Source organism: Emys orbicularis, chromosome 4 (genome assembly GCF_028017835.1).
Source record: "Emys orbicularis isolate rEmyOrb1 chromosome 4, rEmyOrb1.hap1, whole genome shotgun sequence".
Classification (NCBI taxonomy): Eukaryota; Metazoa; Chordata; order Testudines; family Emydidae; genus Emys; species Emys orbicularis.
The window spans coordinates 94,258,943-94,284,858 of record NC_088686.1 but is presented as its reverse complement, the minus strand read 5'-3'; the positions used below and the strand labels follow the sequence as shown (position 1 = coordinate 94,284,858).

Below are 25,916 nucleotides of genomic sequence, written 5' to 3'. Positions count from 1 at the left end.
ACTAGAGCTCTTGCTGGGTCATTCACAAAATTTAAAGGAGGAAAAGTTTTTAAGCTTTGCTTAGGGATACAATAAATATTTTGGGTTTTTAAACAAATGAAATGAAAACCCAATCTTTTTAAACTACTAAGAACAGTTAAAATATGCAATACTCAGTGATCAGTATTCTGGGAAGTGTTCGAATTTTTTATAACTATTCCCAGTATTCTGGGAAGTGTTCAAATTTTTTATACTACAGTTAAGTTATGAAGAAAAAAGGTACAGCTTATACATTGCCAGATTGAATACAGTGTGAAATACCTAGCGGGCCTCAATAATCACAAACTTAAAAATAAGTCACATTGGTATTCAAAACTTTGGTACTGCTAGAGGCGGAGGTTTTTGTGTTTTTTTGTTTTTGTTTTTTGTTTGTTTGTTTTTTGTTTTGTTTTTTAAGTACACCATATATTTATTCTTTTTCAAGTACTACTATGGTTTTTTACTAAACAGCAGTCTGTTTAATTTAAAATAAACATTAGGACGTGTTACAAAATACATAAACATGATTTCAGTAAAAGTTTTGAGGAAAGGAGGGTGAGAGTTGAGAATTGTTCCTAAATGTAATATCCCATGTTTTTGATAAAACACTGCTTCTTAAATATTTATTTTTAAACAAAACTACTATAGTTTAATACAGTGGTATGATGTAAGAGGTAACAACGTTGATCTCCTTCATTGCTTCTGATGTGTAGCAAGTAAATATTTTCACATTATATGCATATATTTGGTCAAGCTTTCAAGTTGCAACCTGGACACTAATTCATAAAGTACTAGAGGCTGGGATATAGGTCCCTTTGAAAATTCCATCCACCGATTTTCAACCAATTTAATATGCTAAAAGTTACCCTTTTTAAGCTTCCAAGCTAACAAAAAAATGAAAACAATTTGTATTTTAATTATGGATATAAAGACTAACTTGCAAAACCTTATAAAAATTGCTTGAGTAAATGCAGGACTCAATCCTACAAAGCACTGAGCACTCTGACCCTGATCTAGGAAAACATTTAAGTATGTGCTTAATTTCAAGCATGTGTGTGAACCTCCTTACTCGAAGGGAACTATGCAAGAGTTCAAAATTAAGCACGTGCCTAGTGATTTGCTAGATCAGGGTGGAAGTGCTCAGCAACTTGCAAGACTGACTCCATTGCCAAATTGGGAGAAAGAAGTCTCCCTTCTGTTTATTCACAGGTACAGTACAGGCAATGGAAAAAACAAGCTTCACCGCACAGTCCTTTTAATGTGTAATAACTCTATTCTGGAGGGAGAAATCATTTCTGTGGCTGAGAAATTAGTTCTGTCGCTATGGGCCATTGAAATCTGACCTAAACTGCGACTATTAGGAAGAGACACCACTGTGAATATCAGAGGGGTAGCTGTGTTAGTCTGTATCTACAAAAACAACAAGGAGTCCAGTGGCACCTTAAAGACGAACAGATTTATTTGGGCATAAGCTTTTGTGGATGCATCTGAAGAAGTGGGGTTTTTTACCCACGAAAGCTTATGCCCAAATAAATCTGTTAGTCTTTAAGGTACCGCTGTGAATAGTTACTTGTGCTTTTAGGACTAGAATGAGATTAACTCATTGCACACAGGCTAAACAACCACCAATGGGTTAATTTACAGCCACTATGAACATGGCCTGGATTTTGAACGACCTAGTGGTAAAAGGCTCTCTGTGTCCCATTATCAATCCCTTAAGTCACTGAGTGCCCATGAAGTTCCACAATTTTAAGATCCTTAGCCAGAAATACAATGTACAGTGCTGTCACTTAAAGAGTGGTATACCTGCCAGGCAAACTGCAGGGTTTCAGAGAGTCCCACAGGGCCTGCCACATTGTGGCTGTGCTTGAAGCTTTATTTTGGTTTTAAAAGGCTTTTTTGAGCTTTACTTATGCTTTTTTTAAAAGGGATTTTCATACTAGGGAACAACTAAAAATACACCATATTAAAATATCTCTATTTTCTTGTCATATGCTAGTCAGAGTTCTCTTTGCCACTTGTGCTAGCTATTAAAAGCATTTTTATAGGCACTTCTCTCTTGCTTCTCCTGCTTGATCCTGCAGTGAAGTTGTAATGCTACTCTTGTAGCAATCAGCTCTGCATCCACATTCTGATGTCAAACGCAGCATTATGATTTCAATGTAGGATGAGAAGGGAAAGTTGGGATGAGGGAAGAGTGCTCATTTTCAAAAAACCCTTAACTAAAATGAGTGTGTGACAAGAAGATGAAAAAATGAAAGGTAAACTACTTCTTCTTTAAATGTTCTGCATTTCTTCACAACTGGACCAGTGTAAGACTCCCTTTCTAAATCTCCATCCACCACTATGGTATTTCCACCTCACACAAAGGGATTTGCACAAAGCTGAGAGAAAGAGTACCCCCCGGGACAGTTTTGAAACTTTAAAAGTGATGATACCGTAAGTGAAGCCCTAAACTACAAACAAGGATATTTTATAACCAGCTATTTTTTCCAATTATCTGGGAAACCCTAAACTCAATGTTCAAGAATCCTTCCGACAGTTGAGCACTTCATCAGTCCTTCTAAATAAGGGAAACTTGGCTAACTTGGTTAATACAGGATTTTAATCATTTTTCTTTAAATTTTACAAAAGCTTTCCAAAATCCTCTTTAATATTCTTTTGGAGCTTATCTGCTCAACTGCAGAACTATAGCAAAGTCATTGAGTCTGCATCTGAGCACAAATTTATGTGAAAATCTTACCACTCCAAAGAGTAGACATTTTGTAAGTCTAAGCTATTTACATAAGAACGGCCATACTGGGTCAGACCAAAGGTCCATCTAGCCCAGTATCCTGTCTTCAGACAGCGGCCAATGCCAGGTGCCCCAGAGGGAATGACCAGAACAGCTAATCATCAAGTGATCCATCCCCTGTCGCCCATTCCCAGCTTCTGGCAAACAGAGGCTAGGGACATCATCCCTGCCCATCCTGGCTAATAGCCATTGATAGACCTATTCTCCATGAATTTATGAAGCTAGAAGCTTTGAGGCTTAGGCATGCTGAGCCTAACTTGTTTAAGTTAAAAGGGAAAAAAAGAATTCTTCAGAATTGCTTTTCTATTAAAAAAATAGAAATTGTTGTATATTGTATATTTTTGCTTTTTATGCTGCTCTGCACTGTGTGAAGGAGTGTACAGCTCCTTTAAGGGACACTTCAGAACCTAAACAAGGAGACCCTGCCTTGGCCTAGGGTTATATAAACAGGAAGTGGAAGCTGAGTGAGAGAGATGTAGCCATGTAGGCTGCAGTATGTAATGGTTGTTTTCTCTCAGGCTCTAGGAGACCAGCCTAACCAAAGGCTTTGTTTTGTGGACTTTAAGTTGAGAGATGAACCGGGGTTCTGAGATGAGGACCTTATGATTTATCTACCGTAGTTACTCCTTTCCTAAAGTCTTATTGAAAGAGGAAATGCTCTTTTGTTAGTGTGTGTTGGCTTCTTTCCCCAAGGCTGTTAAAGTGAACCTACAGCCACCCAAAACAGGGGAAATTAAGGTGGGGCATACCTGCAGCATCACACTGGGCCACAACGGGGTGTGTAGCGACTTCCTCACCTTTACACATTGTTTAAAAACTAATGTTTTGAGAATTTACTGCACAGAAAAAGTATCATACAGAGATCCCTAGAGACTTAAAGCCTTCAGACATAGAATAGGTACAGGTACATAGAAGGGCAGCAGTGCAAGTACGCTCCCCATATGTTCATAAACCCTAACTTGGAAGGGCAACTTCTGAGAGGGATACAGGACAATTCAAGGATGTCAAATATGTTGTGATGTAGACACATGTCCATGGGAATCAAACCCATTACACATAAACCACCAGTCAAATGGTAACATTTGGTAACTACTACCACCAACAACTTAGCTGGATTTGAGCATTTGTACTGTATATAAGGTTGGGATGTTCAATGGAGTTTTAGCCTAATTCAGATTAGCCTCTCAAACTAATTGAATGTGAATCTTTTAGGAAGGGGAGTTATGATCAGAAATGAACGAATCTTAGACCAGATCTGGAAAGAAGTTCCTTTTTTAATAGGTAAACTATAATGCGCGTTTTTCCTTCTCCTTCATGCTTTTGATAAGGATTAGAAGCAGAAGATTCAATATTATGAAAAAGTGGTGTTCTTATTTCATTTCCAAGGAGTTAGTGAAATTTTCACAAAGCATACAAAAAAGGCAGTTCTTGTAAGATTTCCAGACCAAATAAATTTGGATAAGTATCTGAGCCAAACTCTTCCTCATAACTCTTCCCCTTTGTTCCTGCCCTAGCAGAAGTGTCCATTATTGATCAGAATCATTATTTCTGAAGTGTGCTGTACTGGCAATTCAGAGAACAGGATTCTAGTCAATTTCACTGCCATTCTGCTGCTAATGAACTTACTGTGAAGTGGCTGAAATTCAAAGTGACAGTGGAAGTGTACATCCTGTGCACAACTTTATTTGAATCACACCAGTGTTGTGTGAACAGAACCTTATATTTTAAAATGCATAATCTTCATGATACACAATTGGGAGTGCCAAAGGAGCTTTCAGGTTCATATAAATAATAAATGTACAATTTGTTTTCCTTTTTTAAGTCTCTTTACATTCTCTTGAGATAACTCTCTAGAACAACAACTTTGGATGCAATAATCTCAACACACATTAATACACCTTTGATTCACGCTAAGATGCTTTAAAAACAAAGCTACTTAAAAGCAATCTGTGTCTGCTGCCACCACAGGAAGACAGAATATACTATATTCATTCCTGATGTAATTCCACTGACTGCACTGGTGGAATTGAGCCCAGTATATTAAAATTCTGTGGTATACATTAAGGCTTTAAATTAAACCCATCACATACATAAAAATGAAGATTTATAGCTGAAACTCTTATTAATTTCATCACACCTAAGCATGCAGTAGTTATTACAGTGGGTGACAAGAGTGCTGTAAAAATCTAAAAGCATAATGAAGTGTTATGAGAGTTATGAGAAATTCCTATTCTGAAGTTAAATCAGGCTTTTTTTTTCTTTTCTTTTTTGGATAGCGCTGAGGTAATAGGTCATTTCAATGTAATCATAATACTGCTTAAATGAAAAAAAAACACAAATCCAGTTTGAAAATCATTTGTTCAGCTATTCTTTTTCAAATTTTACCTTCCCCTCAATGCTTACACACTGTCTGAGAACGTGATATATTTAAATATAATTAGAAATTCATGCTGAAAATAAACTTCTATGCACTGTATATCTTTCTTCTTATCGTACAATGATGTATATCTGCTACTATGACTAAGCTTTTGTTTCTCAAATAAAGTTCTGGTAACCTTTGCAGCAGGGGAGTTAAAATCAGTGCAAGAGAGAAAGGTTTGATGGTGTGCCAATGTACAATGGAAGGGAATTCAATAAGCTGCAGAGACAGTGGGCTTTTATCAGACACATTGAAAAGTGGTGGTGGCTACACGTCAATGCTGGACCAGAGTGTGTTACTGCAGAGCGCGACGGAGTGTTTTCCCCACGGGCAATACTCTATTATTGACTCCCCCCATTAACATGTAGGGTGGATATACATTTATTGAAGGTTCTAATGGAAGGCTGAGGGACTCCTATCCTGAGGCCAGAACAGAAAGACAGCCTATCACTTCATGTAATGGTAGCCCATGTGTGACAGACCTGACCTACATTTCCCCCCTTTCTTTCTCACAACAGCCTGTCGCTGTTTTAAGAAGCTATTTTCTGAGATGTATAAAAAGAAATGCATGCTGGAGCTGCCTAGTTAATGTGTTTTACTGGAATATTATTTATAAACCTGCTTCATAAAGAGTAATTGTACTAGAGAAGATTTATGAAAGCTATCCTAAAATACACACACCCAAAAAAGAATGTGCCTTAATAATTTTGAAGTGTTTATAAAGCCATATGATATACTGTATCTTAGACATAAATTACTCAGTACCTATATCTAAACTGCTCCAACAAAATATAGTACTGGCCATAACTTGACGTAGTTAAGAAAATGTACTGAAACTGCTGCAATGATAAAAAGAATGGCTCAACTACATAATTACAGTCTAAATTCTATATTTATTAAAATTATTAGAAGTACCACTACCTAATGCCTCACTGGAAGTAATTCAATATTTTTACTGGTTAATGTATGTGTATTTATCAATATCAATAACATATCCAAATATGAAAGTAGGACAAGAGCAAATAAAACATTTGGTTCAGAAACAAGCAGCTTCTTAAAATACTATCTAACTACTATTCCAGCCCCTGCATTAAAGAGCTGTTGCCACTACAGCCAGCACTCCTCGGCAGGAACCTACCATGGCGCTGTAGGTCATACTCTTTTTTTGTCTCTTCGTTCCCTAGAATTTTCCACGCTTGATCAATTTCGATGAACCTCTGCACACGCTCCTCCACTTCTCCTGCTGGCACATCTGCGCTCTGTTTGTCTGGATGATACTGCCAATCAAAAGGAAGGGGGGGAAAAAAGGAGCGGGGAGGAATCAATAGTAAATCTGATATTCATTTAAAGGTGGGGGAGGAGGAGGAGGTCTGAACCCAGGAAAACGAGATGACAATGTTGGGTACAGGAGATAACTGCCAGGTTAATTAGACCACTGGAATAGCAGCAAATCCACCAGTGGCACAAAATGTCACAATGTGCACTGACAACATTTTCTGGATAATTTGCTAATGGAATCATTGGTCTTATGGACAATTTACCTAGAGAGAATGACTAATGCAAACAGAAAGAGGTACATGCAGAGGAATACGACATGGGAACAAGGGGAAATGCTTTAGGTGCAAGCTGCTTTTCTTTAACACTACATCTGGCTACATTTAAAAAACAGGACCACTGTTTAGTTACAGACTAATCGCAAATAAATTGAATGCTTTATTATAGATGTACTTGGTTTTTGTACTTTAAATAGTAAAAAAAAAATATGTAAGATCAACTATAATTTACAATAAATGAAATTCTATTTTTGAAGCTATGCCTCAACATATTTAATTTTTTTCAGTTCAGTGAATCAATAGCTTTTCCAAATATTTAATGTCATGGATCACTGGCTACAAAATTGTGTCATTTTAGTTAAATGTGTCATTTTAGTTAGTTGAGGACAAGGCTATAAGATAAATCACGTATAAAGGCAAAAAATAAAACAAAAACACTTTAAAAATGTCTGTTCTCCTCATGTGAAATAGCACAGTCTCTCTTTTTTGTTCCAATGTCTATTGAAAAATAGCTCAGTGAATTCTCTCTTTGTATACGTTCTCAGGAATATATTATTTTTTGATATTTTAATTGTTCATATAGAACCAACACAAGAAAAACAACTACAGGAAAGAATTCGTAGGCTGGTGGCGGGGGGAATGGGACAAAGGTTATAACACTATAAGAATGGGGTTATTTCATTATATTTCTGCCGTACTCTAACATTAGTTTGGTTACCTGAATCTACTGTAGATATTTAGACCTGGAGGACCTGTATCACAAGTGAACGCTACGTTAGAGAGAGTGGAATTCAGAACAAATATTTCCAATTATAGTTTGTTTTGGAAGAAGAGAATACTGTTAGCATGTGAGCTTAAAACAACTGCCTCCCCCCCCCCCCTTCACAGTCATACGCTAAGAATTCAAAATGAACATTGCTACTAGAGTCTGCCCACTCATACACATATCTATCATTTGTATTGATGTGAATTATCTCGATAACATCCCTCCTCCCCACTCTTCAATGCAACAATGGGAGAAAGGACCACAAGGGCAAAATGTTCCCCATCTCTGAGCTCAATTGTTTTCACATTCACTTTTCTACACATAACAGATTGTGCCTGCAAAAGCGGCTGTTCACCAAAACTATAAATTCAAGAAGCTAATGTGCATAAATGCAGGATTTTGCTGTGTGTGGAATGTGTGGATTCCTTTGCAGTTAGCTGTACATTCAAAACTAGAGGCTGGCTTGAAGCTTGCTGAAAATATGGTCTAGGCATAGTTGCAGTCCACACATGATTATCTTATAGAATGTGTATTTTTAGTAAACATTAGGGCTGTCGATTAATCGGAGTTAACTCATGCAATTAACTCAAAGAAATTAATTGCGATTAATCAGTTTTAATTGCACCGTTAAACAATAGAAATACCAATTGAAATTTATTAAATATTTTGGATGTTTTTCTATATTTTCATATATATTGTATTCTGTGTTGTAAATGATATCAAAGTGTATATTTCTGATTACAAATATTTGCACTGTAAAAATGATAAACAAAAGAAATAGTATTTTTCAATTCACCTCATACAAGTACTGTAGTGCAATCTTTGTCCTAAAAGTGCAACTTACAAATGTAGATTTTTTTTGTTACACTCAAAAACAAAACAATGTAAAACTTCAGAGCCTACAAGTTCACTCAGTCCTGCTTCTTGTTCAGCCAATCGCTCAAACAACTTTGTTTACATTTACAGGAGATAATGCTGCCCTCATCTTATTTACAATGTCACCAGAAAGTGAAAACAGGCATTTGCATGGCATTTTTGTAGCCAGCATTGCAAGGCATTTACATGCCAGATATGCTAAACATTCATATGCCCCTTCATGCTTCAGCCACCATTCCAGACGACATGCTTCCATGCTGATGACGCTCGTTAAAAAAATAATGTGTTAATTAAATTTGTGACTGAACTCCCTGGAGGAGAATTGTATGTCCCCTGCTCTGTTCTACCCGTATTCTGCCATATATTTCATGTTATAGCAGTCTCAGATGATGACCCAGCACATGTTGTTCGTTTTAAGAACACTTTCACTGCAGATTTCACAAAATGCAAAGAAGGTACCAATGTGAGATTTCTGAAGATAGCTACAGCACTCGACCCAAAATTTAAGAATCTTAGGTGCCTTCCAAAATCTGAGAGCGACGAGGTGTGGAAAATGCTTTCAGAAGTCTTAAAAGAGCAACACTCCGATGCAGAAACTACAGAACCCGAACCACCAAAAAAGAAAATCAACCTTCTGCTGGTGGCATCTGACTCAGATAATGAAAATGAACATGTGTTTGTCTGCATTGCTTTGGACTGTTATCGAGTAGAACCCATCATCAGCATGGACACATGTCTCCTGGAATGGTGGTTGACGTATGAAGGCACGTATGAATCTTTAGCGCATCTGGCACGTAAATATCTTGCGACGCTGGCTACAACAGTGCCACGAGAACACCTGTTCTCACTTTCAGGTGACATTGTAAACAAGAAGCGGGCAGCATTATCTCCTGCAAATGTAAACAAACTTCTTTGTCTGAGTAATTGGCTGAACAAGAAGTAGGACTGAGTGGACTTGCAGGCTCCAAAATTTTACATGGTTTTATTTTTGAATGTAGTTTTTTTTGTACATAATTCTACATTTTTAAGTTCAACTTTCATGATAAAGAGATTGCACTACAATACTTGTATTAGGTCAGGGGTTCTCATACTGGGGGTCAGGACCCCTCAGGGGGCCACGAGGTTATTACATGGGGGGGTCGCAAGCTGTCAACCTCCACCCCAAATGCTGCTTTGCCTCCAGCATTTATAATGGTGTTAAATATATAAAACAAGTGTTTTTAATTTTTAAGGGGGGGGTCACACTCGGAGGATTGCAAGGCTGAACAAGAAGTAGGACTGAGTGGACTTGCAGGCTCCAAAATTTTACATTGTTTTATTTTTGAAAACATGGCACCACTTCCCACAGCTCCCATTGGCTGGGAACGGCAAACCGCGGCCACAGGGAGCTGAGGGGCTCCATGCCTGCAGACGCTCCAGGTAAACAAAACGACAATGTATTAGATATTCAATTCAATGATTCCATAGAGTTTAAAATCATCAAATTTTGGGGTAGATTCATTTATAAGCCGACCCCCGCTCTTTGATGTGTCACTTTTTTACCAAAAATATTTGGCTTATGAACGAGTATATACGGTAACTATTGATAAATGTTAAAGTAGTTAGATTACATTATGGACTAATGTAGATTGCTATAATATTTTTATATCATACCTGTCTGAGTTATACATGCAGAAAATAATTACTGAAAATGGATAATTAGATCAATTTTTTCCCTGAAAAATGGTAAAAATATTAGACTGTTCAGTAAGCTCTTTGAGGTAGATCTTATTCTTATGTTTAGTGCTGTGTAAATTTAAAACCGTGCAAATGTATTCCTAGATGGAGATTTTCTATTCCAAGTTTCAATCCCAAGGGAACCATTTTAATGGTTTAGTTATAAATCTTTAAGGGAAAAAAGCCACATAAATGATGACAGCTTTCACAACTGAAATATCTCATTAGCCTTTACTACTTCTGGAATAAGTATGTGCTTCTGTAATACATTTTCTATCAAACTTATACTTAAATGAATGGAACATTTGGAAGTACTAGATAGGTCCAGCCATATGCAAGGAGCATACACACATCTAATATATCACTCAGTACAATGAAATTTAAACAGTGATCTGAATTCATGGCATCGCTCCATGAAAATATTTAGGACAAAAGCTTTCAACACAATTCATTATAAAACCTGTTGCCCAGAATATCCTACCTTTTTATTGGCCAAGAGGCCATCTTTAACTGTCTGTTGAAGAACATGTAGGCAGATCCTGATTTCTGAGAGGAAGCAAACCAGTCATTAATAACTGATTGCTCACAACAATGCTAAGAAAATTGGCTCCTCTCCTGCTGAGAATATTGAAGACTCAAACAAAACTGGTTCCTCCACTACTCCTTCACAGTGAAATCATGGCTGATGGAAAATAAATTTGCAGCTTTTGAGGAGTACATCAACCAATGAGTGGGAGAAATCAATTTATCAAGGAAGTAAACTGACCATCCTTTCAACCACATCAAACTGGCCTAAAATAATTATGACAGTGGTAGAAGTAGATATTCCAGAAAATAAAGCCACAAAGCCAATGAAAATTGTTCACAAGAGCAGCAGCAGAGAATATTTTGATAATTCTTTGCTGGATAATGAACATAATTCTAATTTTTTTTAAACTTGTCGCTATCTGATTAGGAATAATAAAATGATCCATTATTGTTTAAAAACAAACCTATAACCCTTAATCTCTACAAACAAACAACACTTTCTACAATATAGATTTAGATAACTTAATACATGGTATTTGTATGGTTTATATAATCACATACATACAGTCATGGTCACCTGAATGTGCTACTGCTGCACATGCAGAACTACTTTCAGTTTTATAATATTTCTGTTAAAAAGTGATTTTCTTTTGTGGTGCTGTAAAATATTGTGTCACAGAGGCTCCTTAGCAAAGGGTCCCCTGTTTTTTGCAAACGCTCACTTCAGACCTGACAAACTCACTATACCAAACACATGTCTTACGCTATATGGATAAATATCATGCATCAGGTAAGGTATTTACAGAAAGCTTGTAACTTGTCAAGATTCATAATCATTATGAAATGCACGTATGGGTAAAATTTAAGGAATGGTGTATTTATACTGAAAGTATGCTTTACAGACAGATTAGTCACCAGGGAATAATGTATCTTGGTGATGGTCTGTTTGCGGAGGGGGAGGTGTCAGCTTGCCCGATTTAGCCAGGGATGCAATGCAAAGCTCAGTTGTTTAGACATGCACAATATTAAGACTTCCAATGGAAAGCCATAGGAGGCACCTGCAAACAATCAAAACCACTTACAGGTAACAAAACAAAAACAACAACAACAAAAAGGAACATTACAATAAGACAAGGGTTTGCCCTATCTATGAACAGGAACAAAAAAAACTTTCAGTATAACAGAGAAGCTAGAGGTCCTCTGGATCTTTTCATTCGGGAGACATCTTGAAGAGCGAGATGTTCTCATGAAAAATGGGATCCTGGTTCCTGTGAAGCCAGCTAGCTCTGCAACCTACTGAACTCGGGGTGGCGGGGGACGTACTTTATTAGATAGGAAAGGTAACTATTAATAAGAGTAGATCTAGGTTCACATTTTATAAATTTTGTTTTGTATTTTAACCATTCGTTTCCAGTCTCTCGTTTCTAGTTAAAAGTTTATTCTCTCTAAAATAAACCAACTTTTGTTTTATTATAAGCACTCAGAAATGCTGTGTGGCTTTTAAGGTAAAACTAGTAATCTGGGGCACACTGCTTTCTTGGGGGCAGAGGATCTGGGATTTTTGTGAGTAGCCAGTGTCAGGGACTGTATATCACAGGGGGATGATTCAACAGGAATCAGGGACTGGGATGTACCTACTGTTAACCTGCAAGCAAAGACATGGCTGGCATAACCTAGAGGAGAGTGCTTGAGTGGCTGAAGGGCTGGTGATACTGGGGAGCAGACACCCAGCAAGGTATAGGCCACTCACGCTGGAGGCAGGAGATGATAACGTTCTGGGTCCCCTGAGAACCATCACACACATCCAGCTGACCTGTACATAGAGGATAAGTGTGGGTATAAAATAAAATCGGGAAAAGGATAAGTGTGGGTATCAAATAAAATCGGGAGAAAAGTCTTCAGGAACAGAAATTTCTCTTGAGCGGTGGTGGTTCAAATTTGGAAAAGAGCTGCTACTCCCTTTGTATGTTACTTTATTACAGATGATTGCCAAAATGGTGATATTTCACTGGTATCTCATCCTAGATATTTTGGAATAAGTATTTCCGATGCTTGTTGAAGAGTTTGTGTATGTGAGAGTGAAATTATTCAAATGTAGCCAAGTACTGGCTGCATATCATGGAATTTTTTTTTTTTTTAAATTACAAGATCCGGGATGTTCTTTTATTTTAGTACTTCCTGTGAAAGATAGCTTCCTACAATACTCTTAGGTTCTCTCTCAAATACAGGTAGTGAACCATGCTCCTTTAGATAATCATTGGATAAAGAAAGCGGAGCCAGACATTACTGCTTGATTTTAAATGGTCTGGGATTCATTTATCACAGAAAAGCTCACAGATTTTTATTTTGGCTATGTTCCTTAGAAGGCACTTTGTATACTATATTAATAGGAGGCATATATCTCAATATTGGAAGCTGGACAAAATAATACCTCATAATAAAAAGATGTAATTACATTTATTAAAGCTCTTCTGATTTATCAGTAGATCTTTCTGTGGTCAATATTTTCTTAAATTCCTGGCTGCCACTTCATACTAATATTAGTTGTACTTTTATGATTGATCTGCAGTCTTGCTTTCATTTTTTCTATTGTTTTATTTAGTTGTTTCTTCTCAGAATTAAAGATTTTTAAAAATTTCTGGGTGACCATGATTTCACACAATTTCTTTGTTTTGTGCTTTTCCAAAATATTTTGGGTATCAAGATAGTGTCCTTGAAATTACTTAATGATATTCTGATCAGGAGGTAGCAATTCATATATCTTCAAATGTTCACGTCTCTTGCTATCATTCATTTGATGAGGGAGGCAGAAAAGATTAAAGGAATAGAGTGAAAGACCATAAAATAGGATCAAAGGATCATCTTTTGCTTACTTTTACCCACTCACTTGGGACAGGTAAAATTCTCCAATTTGTCAAGATCATTTTGAATTCTAATCCTATCCTTGAAATTGCTTGTAACCCCTCCCAGCTTGGTGTCATCTGCAAATTTTATAAGCATACTCTTAACTCCACTATCTAAAGTAATTAATGAAAATACTGATTAGTACTAGACACAGGATTGATTCCGGTGGCACCACAGTAGATACACCATCCCAGTTTGACAGTGAACTATTGATAACTACTCTTTGACACTTAAGAATATAAGAACAGCCCTACTGGGTCAGACCAAAGGTCCATCTAGCCCAGTATCCTGTCTTCAGACAGCGGCCAATGCCAGGTGCCCCAGAGGGAATGACCAGAACAGCTAATCATCAAGTGATCCATCCCCTGCCACCCATTTCCAGCTTCTGGCAAACAGAGGCTAGGGACACCATTCCTGCCCATCCTGGCTAATAGACATTGATGGACCTATTCTCCATGAATTTATCTAGTTCTTTTTTGCACCCTGTTATGGTCTTGGCCTTCACAACATCCTCTGGCAAGAGTTCCACGGGTTGACTGTGTGTTGTGTGAAGAAATACTTCCTTTTATTTGTTTTAAACCTGCTGCCTATTAATTTCATTTGGTAACCCCTAGTTCTTGTGTTATGAGAAGTAGTAAACAACACTTCCTTATCTACTCTCTCTACCCCAGTCATGATTTTATAGACCTCAATCATATCTCCCCTTAGCAGTCTCTTTTACAAGCTGAAAAGTCTCGGTCTTATTAATCTCTCCTCATACGGCAGCCGTTCCATACCCCTAATAATTTTTGTTGCCCTTTTCTGAACCTTTTCCTATATATCTTTTTTGAGATGGGGCGACCACATCCGCACACAGTATTCCAGATGTGGGTGTACCATGGATTTATATAGTGGCAACATGATATTTACTGTCCTATTATCAATCCCTTTCTTAATTATTCCTAGCATTGTTAGCTTTTTTGACTGCCGCTGCACATTGAGTGGATGTTTTCAGAGAACTATCCACAATGACTCCAAGATCTCTTTCTTGAGTGGTAATAGCTAATTTAGACCCCATCATTTTATATGTATAGTTCGGATTATGCTTTTCAATGTGCATTACTTTGCATTTATCAACTTTAAATTTCATCTGCTATTTTGTTGCCCAGTCACCCAGTTTTGAGAGATCCTTTTGTAGCTCTTCGCAGTCTGCCTGGCTCTTAACTATCTTTAGTAATTTTGTATCACCTGCAAATTTTGCCACCTCACTGTTTACCCTTTTTTCCAGATCATTTATGAATATGTTGAGTAGGACTGGTCCCAGTACAGTCCCCCCCTGCGGGACACCACTATTTACCTCTCTCCATTCTGAAAACTGACCATTTATACCTACCCTTTGTTTCCTCTCTTTTAACCAGTTACCAATCCATGAGAGCACCTTCCCTCTTATCCTGTTGCAGCTTACTTTGCGTAAGAGCCTTTGGTGAGGGACCTTGTCAAAGGCTTCCTGAAAATCTAAACACGCTATATCCATTGGATCCTCTTGGTCCAAATGCTTGTTGACCCCCTCAAAGAATTCTAGTAGATTGGTGAGGCATGATTTTCCTTTACTAAAACCATGTTGACTCCTAAAAAAATTATGTTCATCCATCTGTCTGACAATATTGTTCTTCATCATAGTTTCAACCAGTTTCTCCGGTACAGAAGTCAGGCTTACAGGCCTGTAATTGCCCGGATCACCTCTGGAGCCCTTTTAAAAACTTGGCGTCACATTAGCTATCCTCCACTCATCTGGTACTGAAGGTGATTTAAATGATAGGTTACAAACCACAGTTAGTAATTCTGCAATTTCACATCTGAGTTCCTTCAGAACTCTTGGGTGAATACCATCTGGTCCTGGTGACTTATTGCTGTTTAATTTATCAATTTGTTCCAAAACCTCCTCTAATGATACCTCAATCTGGGACAGTTCCTCAGATCTGTCACCTAAAAAGAATGGCTCAGGTTTGGGAATCTCCCTTACATCCTCAGCGATGAAGACCAATGCAAAGAATTCATTTAGTTTCTCCGCAATGGCCTTATCGTCCTTGAGTGTTCCTTTAAAACCTCTACATATCTGTAAAATTGATCTGCAACATGCAAAAGTCATTCAAGAATGTATGCATATAATAAAAACATATAACACCTAACAATCTTAGTTGTCTTTATAAACTTAGGAACACTTTAGTAACACTTCACTCCATGATAGGGATTTTGGGGGAAGGATAAGGGTAAGTTCCTGGGTATAATTTGAGGGCAAGAGCTTTAGATGGAGCTTATTTTTCCTTTTTATTGTCAGCTGGTCGAGATAAATTATTACTTCCTTTTCACCGCTGAGGGCAGCTGGAGTTAGTTGGCATTTATGTTACTAGGCAGTTATTGCAAGTTTAATTATTGTCCAGGTGCTCAGAGCTTTGTATGCAGTCTCTTTTTTAATGCTAAATCTAAATAAAGTAAATAAACAACAAATGACTTTACTCCTACTGACCTTGCACACACCTGCATACACATACACAGAGTTGCCCACTCTCCTGATTTTATTGTAAGTCTTGTATTTAGTACATTTCTTAAAGCCCTGGCTCCTGAATTCAGTTATTGAAAATTTCATTTTCCCCCCCAAAAGGCATGCTTCTAGGCCTCATGGTTGTGAAGAAAAGTCAGAAAATGTGAACCCTAAAGAACAGAAGGCAAATTAAAGATTCAAAATATATGAATTCTCAAAATCTCACTTTTAAGCCTCTCTTTCAAGATTTTGGGGGACTGACTCATGATTTCTAAATGTTTAGTGTAGGCCACATTGCAGAGAAACATACGAAGAGAATAAACAATTAAAGTAATAAACTTTTAGCACCTAGAGTGCTTTTCATCTGCAAAGTGTCTGTCACCCAGTCCAGGATTCCCATGTTATAGTATATTTACTAGTGTTGTGCCCTATACATATATATATAGGCCATATGTTCCTGCAGCTTGTGTGCTGTGCAAAAAGTGAACAGTACCAAAACATATTTCAAACACAGCCACACATCACAAGCCAGATCTGCAAACATAAAAGTGTATTCCTGGGTTGTTCATGGGACATTTCCAGCTCCTTTTGCACATTTGCAAGAATCAACCAAGTCAACCAGTATTAAATAACATACACTATAAACTAGCATACCCTATTATAGGTTATGCAGTACCCAGAACATATTAAAGCATAATATAGTACATTTTCCCTGCCTCATTTTCCACAGAGTTCAGCTCCTTCTGCACTTTGAGAGCTGCCAAATTAAAACCTGGGCTATATCGGAAGCTAATAGAGATCACCAGTTCAACCACTATATTACTATACCATACCAGTGGTCTTTAAGAGCTTTAAAAGTATGGCTACACTGCAATTAAAACCCCATGGGTGGCTTGCAGTATAGACATCGTGGCTTGGGCTGCAGCCCAAGCTCTATGGTCCTGCAAGGTGGGAGAATCCCAGAGCTCAGACTGTAGCCCAAGCCGAGATGTCTACACTGCAATTAAAAAGCCCCTTACCCCGAGTCATCTAGCACTGGACAGCCATGTGTTTTTAATTGCAGTGTAGACTGCGCCTGCGAGCGGTCCTCGGCGTGTCAGTCTTCGGACTGCACCCCAGTGCACTGGTATGTATGTCAATAAACTGGCCTCAGGCTTGAGTCTTTGAACTAAAATCACTGCGTGGGTGTCTTTGACCACGACAATACCCTAGACATACACAAATGCTAGTTTTACAAATGCTAACAGGGTCAAGTGATTTAAATCAGGATTTTAATTATTGTTTGTATTAGCAGAAAAAAATAATCTTGATTTAAATCATTAATTTACCGGTAAATCTTATTTTCCATTTCTACTTACTTATTTTCCCAAAGAAAGGTTAATTCTCACTGGTTGGTATAAGTATTAAAACATATTGATTTGATTTTTTACAATTAAATATAGGCTTTACACTAGATTTGGTACTTCTCGTGAACCAGTTGCAAGCACTATAATGATGCATATTTATTTAAGCAACTATATAGTTCAATATACACTTACTCAGATTCTTAATTACTACATTTGTTTTTATTATGTTAGGAAATGGTGAATGATGTATTTCTTATTTACAAGATGATCAACTTTTTGCTCACGATTTAAATCAAACTGCTTTTGGAGGGAAATTGGAATCCAATTAAAAATATGCAATCCAGCATTTTTAATTTTTTTATTAGTGGAATGAAACTACTAGATTTTCTCCCCCCATTTCCCAACTGTTGAAATCTACACTAGAAGCTACACTCTGAAGAATGCTAGATGACACTGATGAATAGGCTGGAAAAGCGAAACAAAGTACTTCTGCTAAGCTGAAACCAAAAGTAATTAAGGAAAAATCTTTTCTGCACAAAAGAAACTGAAAATAGACATTTGAAAAAAAGTAAATACCTACATTCACTCCATTATACAAACTGAAAATTATATAGCTAAGCAGTACATGGCATCTTGCTTTATTTATAAAGCTTGACCTCAAAAGTTATAGATGCTCTCCCCTGATTCTGTAGACAAAAAGCAGATTTTAAACTCATTACTTGAAGTTTGAGGACTCATTAATTTGGCACTTTTTTATTTAATTGACTTTAATAGAATGTAACAAGCTTAGGCCTTAACACAGAGTGTTGTAAATTAAAATTTAATTTTAAACAGGTTAGATTTTTTTATAACCTCAATTTAAATTTAAAAAGTCATACATTTTAAAAATACTGACTTTAAAAAAAACAAACAAACAAAAAAACCTGTTTTTTTCCCCACCCGCATAAGATGATCATTTTGACTTTAATTACTTTCATTGAGTAAAATTAAATTTGTGTGTGTATAAATTTTACTCTCAATATATATTCCAGTGCTTTTTCCAGCCTAGCTTTCAGTATGTCATGCAGAACTGGCCAAGCAATAGGAAAATTTACTGCAGAGAACAGTCCTGCAGTAATAGAATAATGAACTACATGGCTTTATAATTTTTTTTCCCATAAAAGCTTTAACCCTCTCTACGATAACCACTGCAGACAAATATTATTAACCTTTTCAATTTTTATTTTTAAAGTTTTACTAAACTCATAATTAAGCTTTACAAATTAAACGGTAAAGATATAAGCAGCAACACTAAGCCATATTTTTATCTTTTGGTGACATTACAGTAACAAAATTTAAAAAATTAGATGGTTGTGTATTTAGGACTTCATCACATATAGCTGTTACCATTAAAAAACAAATAATTTGCCCATTATTACTTATTCTAAGTATAAGAATTGAATGCTAAATTTGCAAATCACCAGATTATTAGTTCAGATTTTCACTCTACTGAAGTAATCCAGAACTTCACCTTGCAGTCCCAACTGTTTTAAACTGGTAATTAAGAACATAGTTCAATAAGGTACTTAAGTGTGTGTTCAACTTTAAGTGTAAGAATAGCCCCCATTCTTCAATAGGGCTACTCATGCTTAAAGTTACACATGCACTTTTATGAATCACGGTCTAAGTGTACCACGTAACTACTTATACACATTGAGTTACCCATTTGCATAGATGTTTCCAGGATCTGAACCTAAATAACGATAATAATTCCAAATGGAGGCAAGAGTCATAAGTGAAATGTGTATCATGTAAGATAAAGAATCCTTGACAAGTCTGCTTTATTTCAACATGCAGAATTCATGTCCCCAGCAGATTTTTTTTCCCTCTGCAGAAAATACATTCTGCTAGAGAGACGCTGCAGTTACACCTTTTCCCCACCAGGGGTTGCTGTGGTGCCAGAACAGAGGCAGCCGCCTCACCAGCCATAGCATATCTGCAGCCGATAGGGAGGAAGAAAGGCTGTATTCCTCACAGCACCCTGCCTGTGGTGCCAGGTGAGGAGGCACAGGATATGGGGGAGACAGTCAGATCAGGGCACACGGGGCTGGTGGGGGGTCACACAGACTGGGACTCAGAAGGGCTGGTGGGAGATGAATAGGAGTGGGGGTGCAGGGCCAAATTGGGATGGGAGGTGACTGAGTGGGGGTGCAGGGACACAGAGGTGGAGGGTACGTGGGGGTGGCTGAGTGGAGATGCAGGGACACATGGGGACGGGGACACGGACAGATGTGCCTGACTGAATGGGAGCAGCTAGGGGCAGCCAGGGCCTACATGGTCCCCACCTCCCTAACAATCTCCCTCCCCCCCCCTCCCCCCCGTGTTCCATACTTCTTCCACCTAAACAACCCTCTAGGTTCACTCCCAGGCTCCTTCCCAGCAGTTACTTCCGTTTCCCCTCTCTCAGCTCCTCCATTACCCTTGGCTCTCCCAAGCCTTTGCACTGCTTCTGAGGATTGAGGGAAATTAAATCTTGTGTGTGACACAAGGAAAAAAGGAGAGCAGCAGAATACGGACCCTGGACTTCAGAAAAGCAGACTTTGACTCCCTCAGGGAACTGATGGGCAGGATCCCCTGGGAGAATAACATGAGGGGGAAAGGAGTCCAGGAGAGCTGGCTGTATTTTAAAGAATCCTTATTGAGGCTGCAGGAAAAAACCATCCCGATGTGTAGAAAGAATAGTAAATATGGCAGGCGACCAGCTTGGCTTAACAGTGAAATCCTTGCTGACCTTAAACGCAAAAAAAAAAAGCCTACAAGAAGTGGAAGATTGGACAAATGACCAGGGAGGAGTATAAAAATATTGCTCAAGCATGCAGGAATGAAATCAGGAAGGCCAAATCACACTTGGAGTTGCAGCTAGCAAGAGATGTTAAGAGTAACAAGAAGGGTTTCTTCAGGTATGTTAGCAACAAGAAGAAAGTCAAGGAAAGTGTGGGCCCCTTACTGAATGAGGGAGGCAACCTAGTGACAGAGGATGTGGAAAAAGCTAATGTACTCAATGCTTTTTTTGCCTCTGTCTTCACGAACAAGGTCAGTTCCCAGACTGCTGCACTGGGCAGCACAGTATGGGGAGGAGGTGACCAGCCCTCTGTGGAGAAAGAAGTGGTTCGGGACTATTTAGAAAAACTGGACGAGCACAAGTCCATGGGGCCGGATGCACTGCATCCGAGGGTGCTAAAGGAGTTGGCGGATGTGATTGCAGAGCCATTGGCCATTATCTTTGAAAACTCATGGTGATTGGGGGAGGTCCCTGGAAAAAGGCTAATGTAGTGCCCATCTTTAAAAAAGAGAAGGAGGAGGATCCGGGGAACTACAGGCCAGTCAGCCTCACCTCAGTCCCTGGAAAAATCATGGAGCAGGTCCTCAAGGAATCCATTCTGAAGCACTTAGAGGAGAGGAAAGTGATCAGGAACAGTCAGCATGGATTCAACAAGGGCAAGTCATGCCTGACTAACCTAATTGCCTTCTATGAGGAGATAACTGGGTCTGTGGATGAGGGGAAAGCAGTGGATGTGTTATTCCTTGATTTTAGCAAAGCTTTTGATACGGTCTCCCACAGTATTCTTGCCAGCAAGTTAAAGAGGTATGGGCTGGATGAATGGACTATAAGGTGGATAGAAAGCTGGCTAGATCGTCGGGCTCAACAGGTAGTGATCAATGGCTCCATGTCTAGTTGGCAGACGGTTTCAAGCGGAGTGCCCCAAGGGTCAGTCCTGGGGCCGGTTTTGTTCAATATCTTCATTAATGATCTGGAGGATGGTATGGACTGCACTCTCAGCAAGTTTGCAGATGACACTAAACTGGGAGGAATGGCAGATACACTGGAGGGTAGGGATAGGATACAGAGGGACCTAGACAAATTAGAGGATTGGGCCAAAAGAAACCTGATGAGGTTCAACAAGGACAAGTGCAGAGTCCTGCACTTAGGACAGAAGAATCCCATTCATTGTTACAGACTAGGGACTGAATGGCTAGGCAGCAGTTCTGCAGAAAAGGACCTAGGGATTACAGTGGATGAGAAGCTGGATATGAGTCAACAGTGTGCCCTTGTTGCCAAGAAGGCTAACGGCATTTTGGGCTGTATAAGTAGGGGCATTGCCAGCAGATCGAGGGACATGATCATTCCCCTCTATTCGACACTGATGAGGCCTCATCTGGAGTACTGTGTCCAGTTTTGGGCCCCACACTACAAGACGAATGTGGAAAAATTGGAAAGAGTCCAGCGGAGGGCAACAAAAATGATTAGGGGGCCGGAGCACATGACTTATGAGGAGAGGCTGAGGGAACTGGGATTGTTTAGTCTGCAGAAGAGAAGAATGAGGGGGGATTTGATAGCTCCTTTCAACTACCTGAAAGGGGGTTCCAAAGAGGATGGAGCTAGACTGTTCTCAGTGGTAGCAGATGACAGAACAAGGAGTAATGGTCTCAAGTTGCAGTGGGGGAGGTTTAGGTTGGATATTAGGGAAAACTTTTCCACTAGGAGGGTGGTGAAGCACTGGAATGGGTTACCTAGGGAGGTGGTGGAATCTCCTTCCTTAGAAGTTTTTAAGGTCAGGCTTGACAAAGCCCTGGCTGGGATGATTTAGTTGGGAATTGGTCCTGCTTTGAGCAGGGGGTTGGACTAGATGACCTCCTGAGGTCCCTTCCAACCCTGATATTCTACGATTCTAAGGTTTTGCTGTAACAAGCTATGAAACCATTTTTTCTTGTAACCCAGCTATAAATCAACCCTTCAATAATGATTAGTTTCATTTTCAAACACAAAATTTCCTGTACTGGACAAAAAATAGGTTTTTTTTAAACAATGCATAAATACTATTTAGTTAAAAATACTACTTTTAAAGAGAAACTTAAGATTTTTATTTTCAAATTTTAGAGTTCATGACATTAATACACATCTAAAATTAACTCAAATATGTCTAAATATCTATGTGTCTTTTCTGCAAACTATATACCAAATGATAGCTAGGGTCAAATCACACCTTTGTAGAGGTGTTATCTTAATTATCACTGGGATTTTCAGCCAGGTAAGAGTACACAAAAGGAAATCCAATAAAAACATCATTTGTAATCTTGCAGTACTTTATTTATTTATTTTATACAAGGCAAGTGGAGGTGCGATTTTTAGGAGCACTCCATATTTGATTACCATAGTGCCTAGAAGTCCTAATTATAGACTGGGACCCCATTGTACTAGGCACAGTTCAAACAGAACAAAAAGACAGTCCCTGTTCCAAAGAGCTTCCAATTTAAGTACAAAACAAAAGGTAACAGACAGATATAGACAGATGGGGAAGTACAAGGAAACAAAGGGACAATACTAATCAGCATGACAGGCAGTGGTCTCAGCACACCAGTAGCCTAACTGTTGTCAAGTTTTTTGTAGACTTAATGGAAAAGGAGAGTTTTAAGGAAGACAATGAAGTAGCTTTGTGGATGTTTATGGGGAGCAACTCCCAAACATGAGGGGAAGCATTGGAGAAAGCAATGGAAATTTAACAAGTGGGTGATGGAGATTGGCATAATGAGCTGATTGGAGGCAGAACACCGACATCTCAATACTGAATGAGAGAACTAGATAGGCTGTGAAGGACCTTGAAAGTGAAGACAAAGGGTTTATGTGTGATGCAATATAGAAGGGGGAGCCAGTGGATGATGTAAAGAGAGGACTGACATGGTGAAAGCAACAGATTAGGAAAATTATTTTTGCAGCAGCATTCTGAATATGAGTGGGCAAGACTGTATTTGCCAAAGCCAGAGAAATGTATGTTGTAGTGATCGAGGCATGAGATGATGACAGCCTGGATGAAAGGTTTAGTGTGTGGATGGATAAAAAAGGGCATATCTTAGAGATGTTATACAGAATTAATTTGCAAGATTTAGACAGAGAAAGGTCCAGTCAATGACGACACCCAGATTATGCACCCGAGAGACAGGCAGAATGGTGGTGTTGAGAAAGGACGTGGTCAGAAGGGGAGAGATTAAGAGGTCTCATTTTAGCCATGCAGAGCTTGAGCTGATGGCTAGACATCTATGAGCAGATGTCACATATGCAGGCAGAGAATTTAGTTTGGACAGAAGGAGATGACGTGACTTGTCTCCATCCTCCACTTGACTCTTATGTTCCTCTCTCCCAGGGCAAGGTCTGCTCTGCCACCCCACAGCCAATTCACCTGAACATTTGCTTCCCCCACTCCTGTTCCTGCTCTCCATAACATCTCTAGGGAAATCCCACAACCAGGCTGACTTCCTTCATTACAGTCTCTCCTTCTTCAGTTCTGCCATCTTCCTAGCTAAACAACTCACTTCTCCAACTCAATTAATTCCCATGTCCTCAATCCCAATTGCCTTTATGTCACCTTTTGTCACCTTCTCAAACCCTCCCCTCCTCCTGCTTCCACGTTTTCTTCCAAGAGAAAATGGACAAACTACAATGTGACCATCCAGACCCTCAGCTGGCCTTTTCTTCCTCATTCTCCCCTCAGATGTAAAAGATTCCCATCTGCTCTCCTCTGATCACGCCACTTGCCCCAGAGATCCCACCCTATTCCATCTCCCTCACAGCCATTCCAAGACCCCCTCTCTTACTCGTCTCCTTAACTTCTCACTCTCCTCTGGCGCTTTCTCCTTCTAATATGAACATTGCTTAGTTTCTCCCATCTTAAAACCCCCCACCCTTAACACCACTTGCCTCTCCAACAATCAGCCTCCTTCCTTCTCCCTTTCATCTCTAAGATCACTGAATGTGCTATTTACAATTGCCTTCTGCAGCTCTCCTATAATTCCCTCCTAGACTCACTCCAATCTGGTCTTCCCACCCTTGCACTTCACTGTAACCTCTCTCATCAAAGTCTCTAATGACCTCTTCCTAGCCAAAGCTCATAACAAGTCCATCCTCATCCTTTTTGACCTGTCAACTGCCTTCAGCACCACCAACCATGCTCTCTCCTGGTTCTCCTTCTACGTGCCTAATCATTACTTCAATGCTCTTCGGAGAGTCTCCTAATCCCCCTCCCACCCACCCCGTGGCAACTTTCTGTGGAGGTTGCACAGGGCTCTGTTCTTGGTCACCTTCATTTCTCCCTCTACAAATTATCTCTGGGTAATCTAATTCATAAACACAAATTCAGCTATCATCTCTATATGAAGGATTCAGTGCTGGTGGTCAAATGAAGAGGTGAGGGTGAGGAAATGTGCAGCAAAGAAAGTGGATGGGTCATCAACACAGAAGTGAAAGTCACCACAGATGAGCACGAGAGACTGAAGAAAGGAAGAGAGAAAGCCACGAGCTGGTTGGACAGTAGATGATCGCAACATGGAGGGGCACAAGAGAAAAGTCAGATGCATTGCTTTTCCAAAGAGGAGAAAGAGTGGGAAGAGGAGAAGGGAAGAGTTGGAAGCAGCAGGAACAGAGGAGAAGCCAAACATCCCAGGGCACGATGTGTGAGAGAAGATTATTTGGAATGGGAGTACTTAGGTCAATGATGAACTTTAAAAACAAACAAACAAATACCATTATTTAGTGTTTGGGTTTTACTCGCATTCTTTCATGTTTGTAACAATCCAGTGAAAATAAATTTGGATTAAACCAAGAGACAGACACGTCCTTCCCTGCCTACGGTGGCCTATTTTCAAGAAGATATTGAAACAGAAGCCAATAGGATTGAGTAAAATATGGTCACCCATCTTTACATATGTGAAAAAAGGCAAGCAATTCCATTTTGCAATTGCTGGGGAGTTTTGAGAGGTCCTGGAGAAAAATGTCTATTAAAAAAATGTAATTAATGCCTTAAGTTGATGAAGGCACTATAGATCTACAATTTTAAATTCAAATATGCTATCATGAATATTTCATCAACTCCAGTAAAACGTTCCCTATTAAAATATAGTTTTATTATATAAATTTAGTTTATATATAATATATTCAGTAATCATATTCCCAATTGCAAATATTAAAGTACTCTTAATCATAAGTTTCATAATATATTTCTGATAACGGCACTTCTTCATACTGGCACAAACACGTCACATAACCAAAACACCTGAGTTATATAAAACACAGAACCACAATGCTTAACATAAAGCCCCACAATATCAAGTCACTGTTAAACGTTCAGAGTTAGAACAATTCTCTCATGCTAAACATGTTTTCTTTGGTCAACGCCTCATTCCCTTTATCGTTTTCCTTGCTCTGTATTTTGGTATAGAAATTGTAATACATCATGACTATAACCTGATAGAGATTATAGTGACACAACTGAGGCGGGTCTATGCTTGTATAACACGTAGCAGAATGGGGTCTTGGTCCATGACTAGGGCTCCTAGGCACTACAGGAATACAAATAAAATAAAAATATGGTACTACAGACAAGTTCACAAATAACTACAAATAAAATAATACTGCAGGTCTTTTCAACAAAAGAACAGATAAAA

The 25,916-nt window shown here is 38.8% G+C and overlaps 1 protein-coding gene across 2 annotated transcripts in view; it reads right to left on the bottom strand.

Annotated features, from left to right (window-relative positions):
* The window catches only part of DNAJC24 (DnaJ heat shock protein family (Hsp40) member C24), a 58,105-nt gene that overhangs the window by 9,308 nt on the left and 22,881 nt on the right, over positions 1–25,916 (bottom strand). For both annotated transcript variants that reach the window (XM_065404179.1, XM_065404180.1), the window contains exon 3: positions 6,370–6,508. In XM_065404179.1, the coding sequence (XP_065260251.1) occupies positions 6,370–6,508 (139 nt within the window). The remainder of the gene's footprint in view (positions 1–6,369; positions 6,509–25,916) is intronic.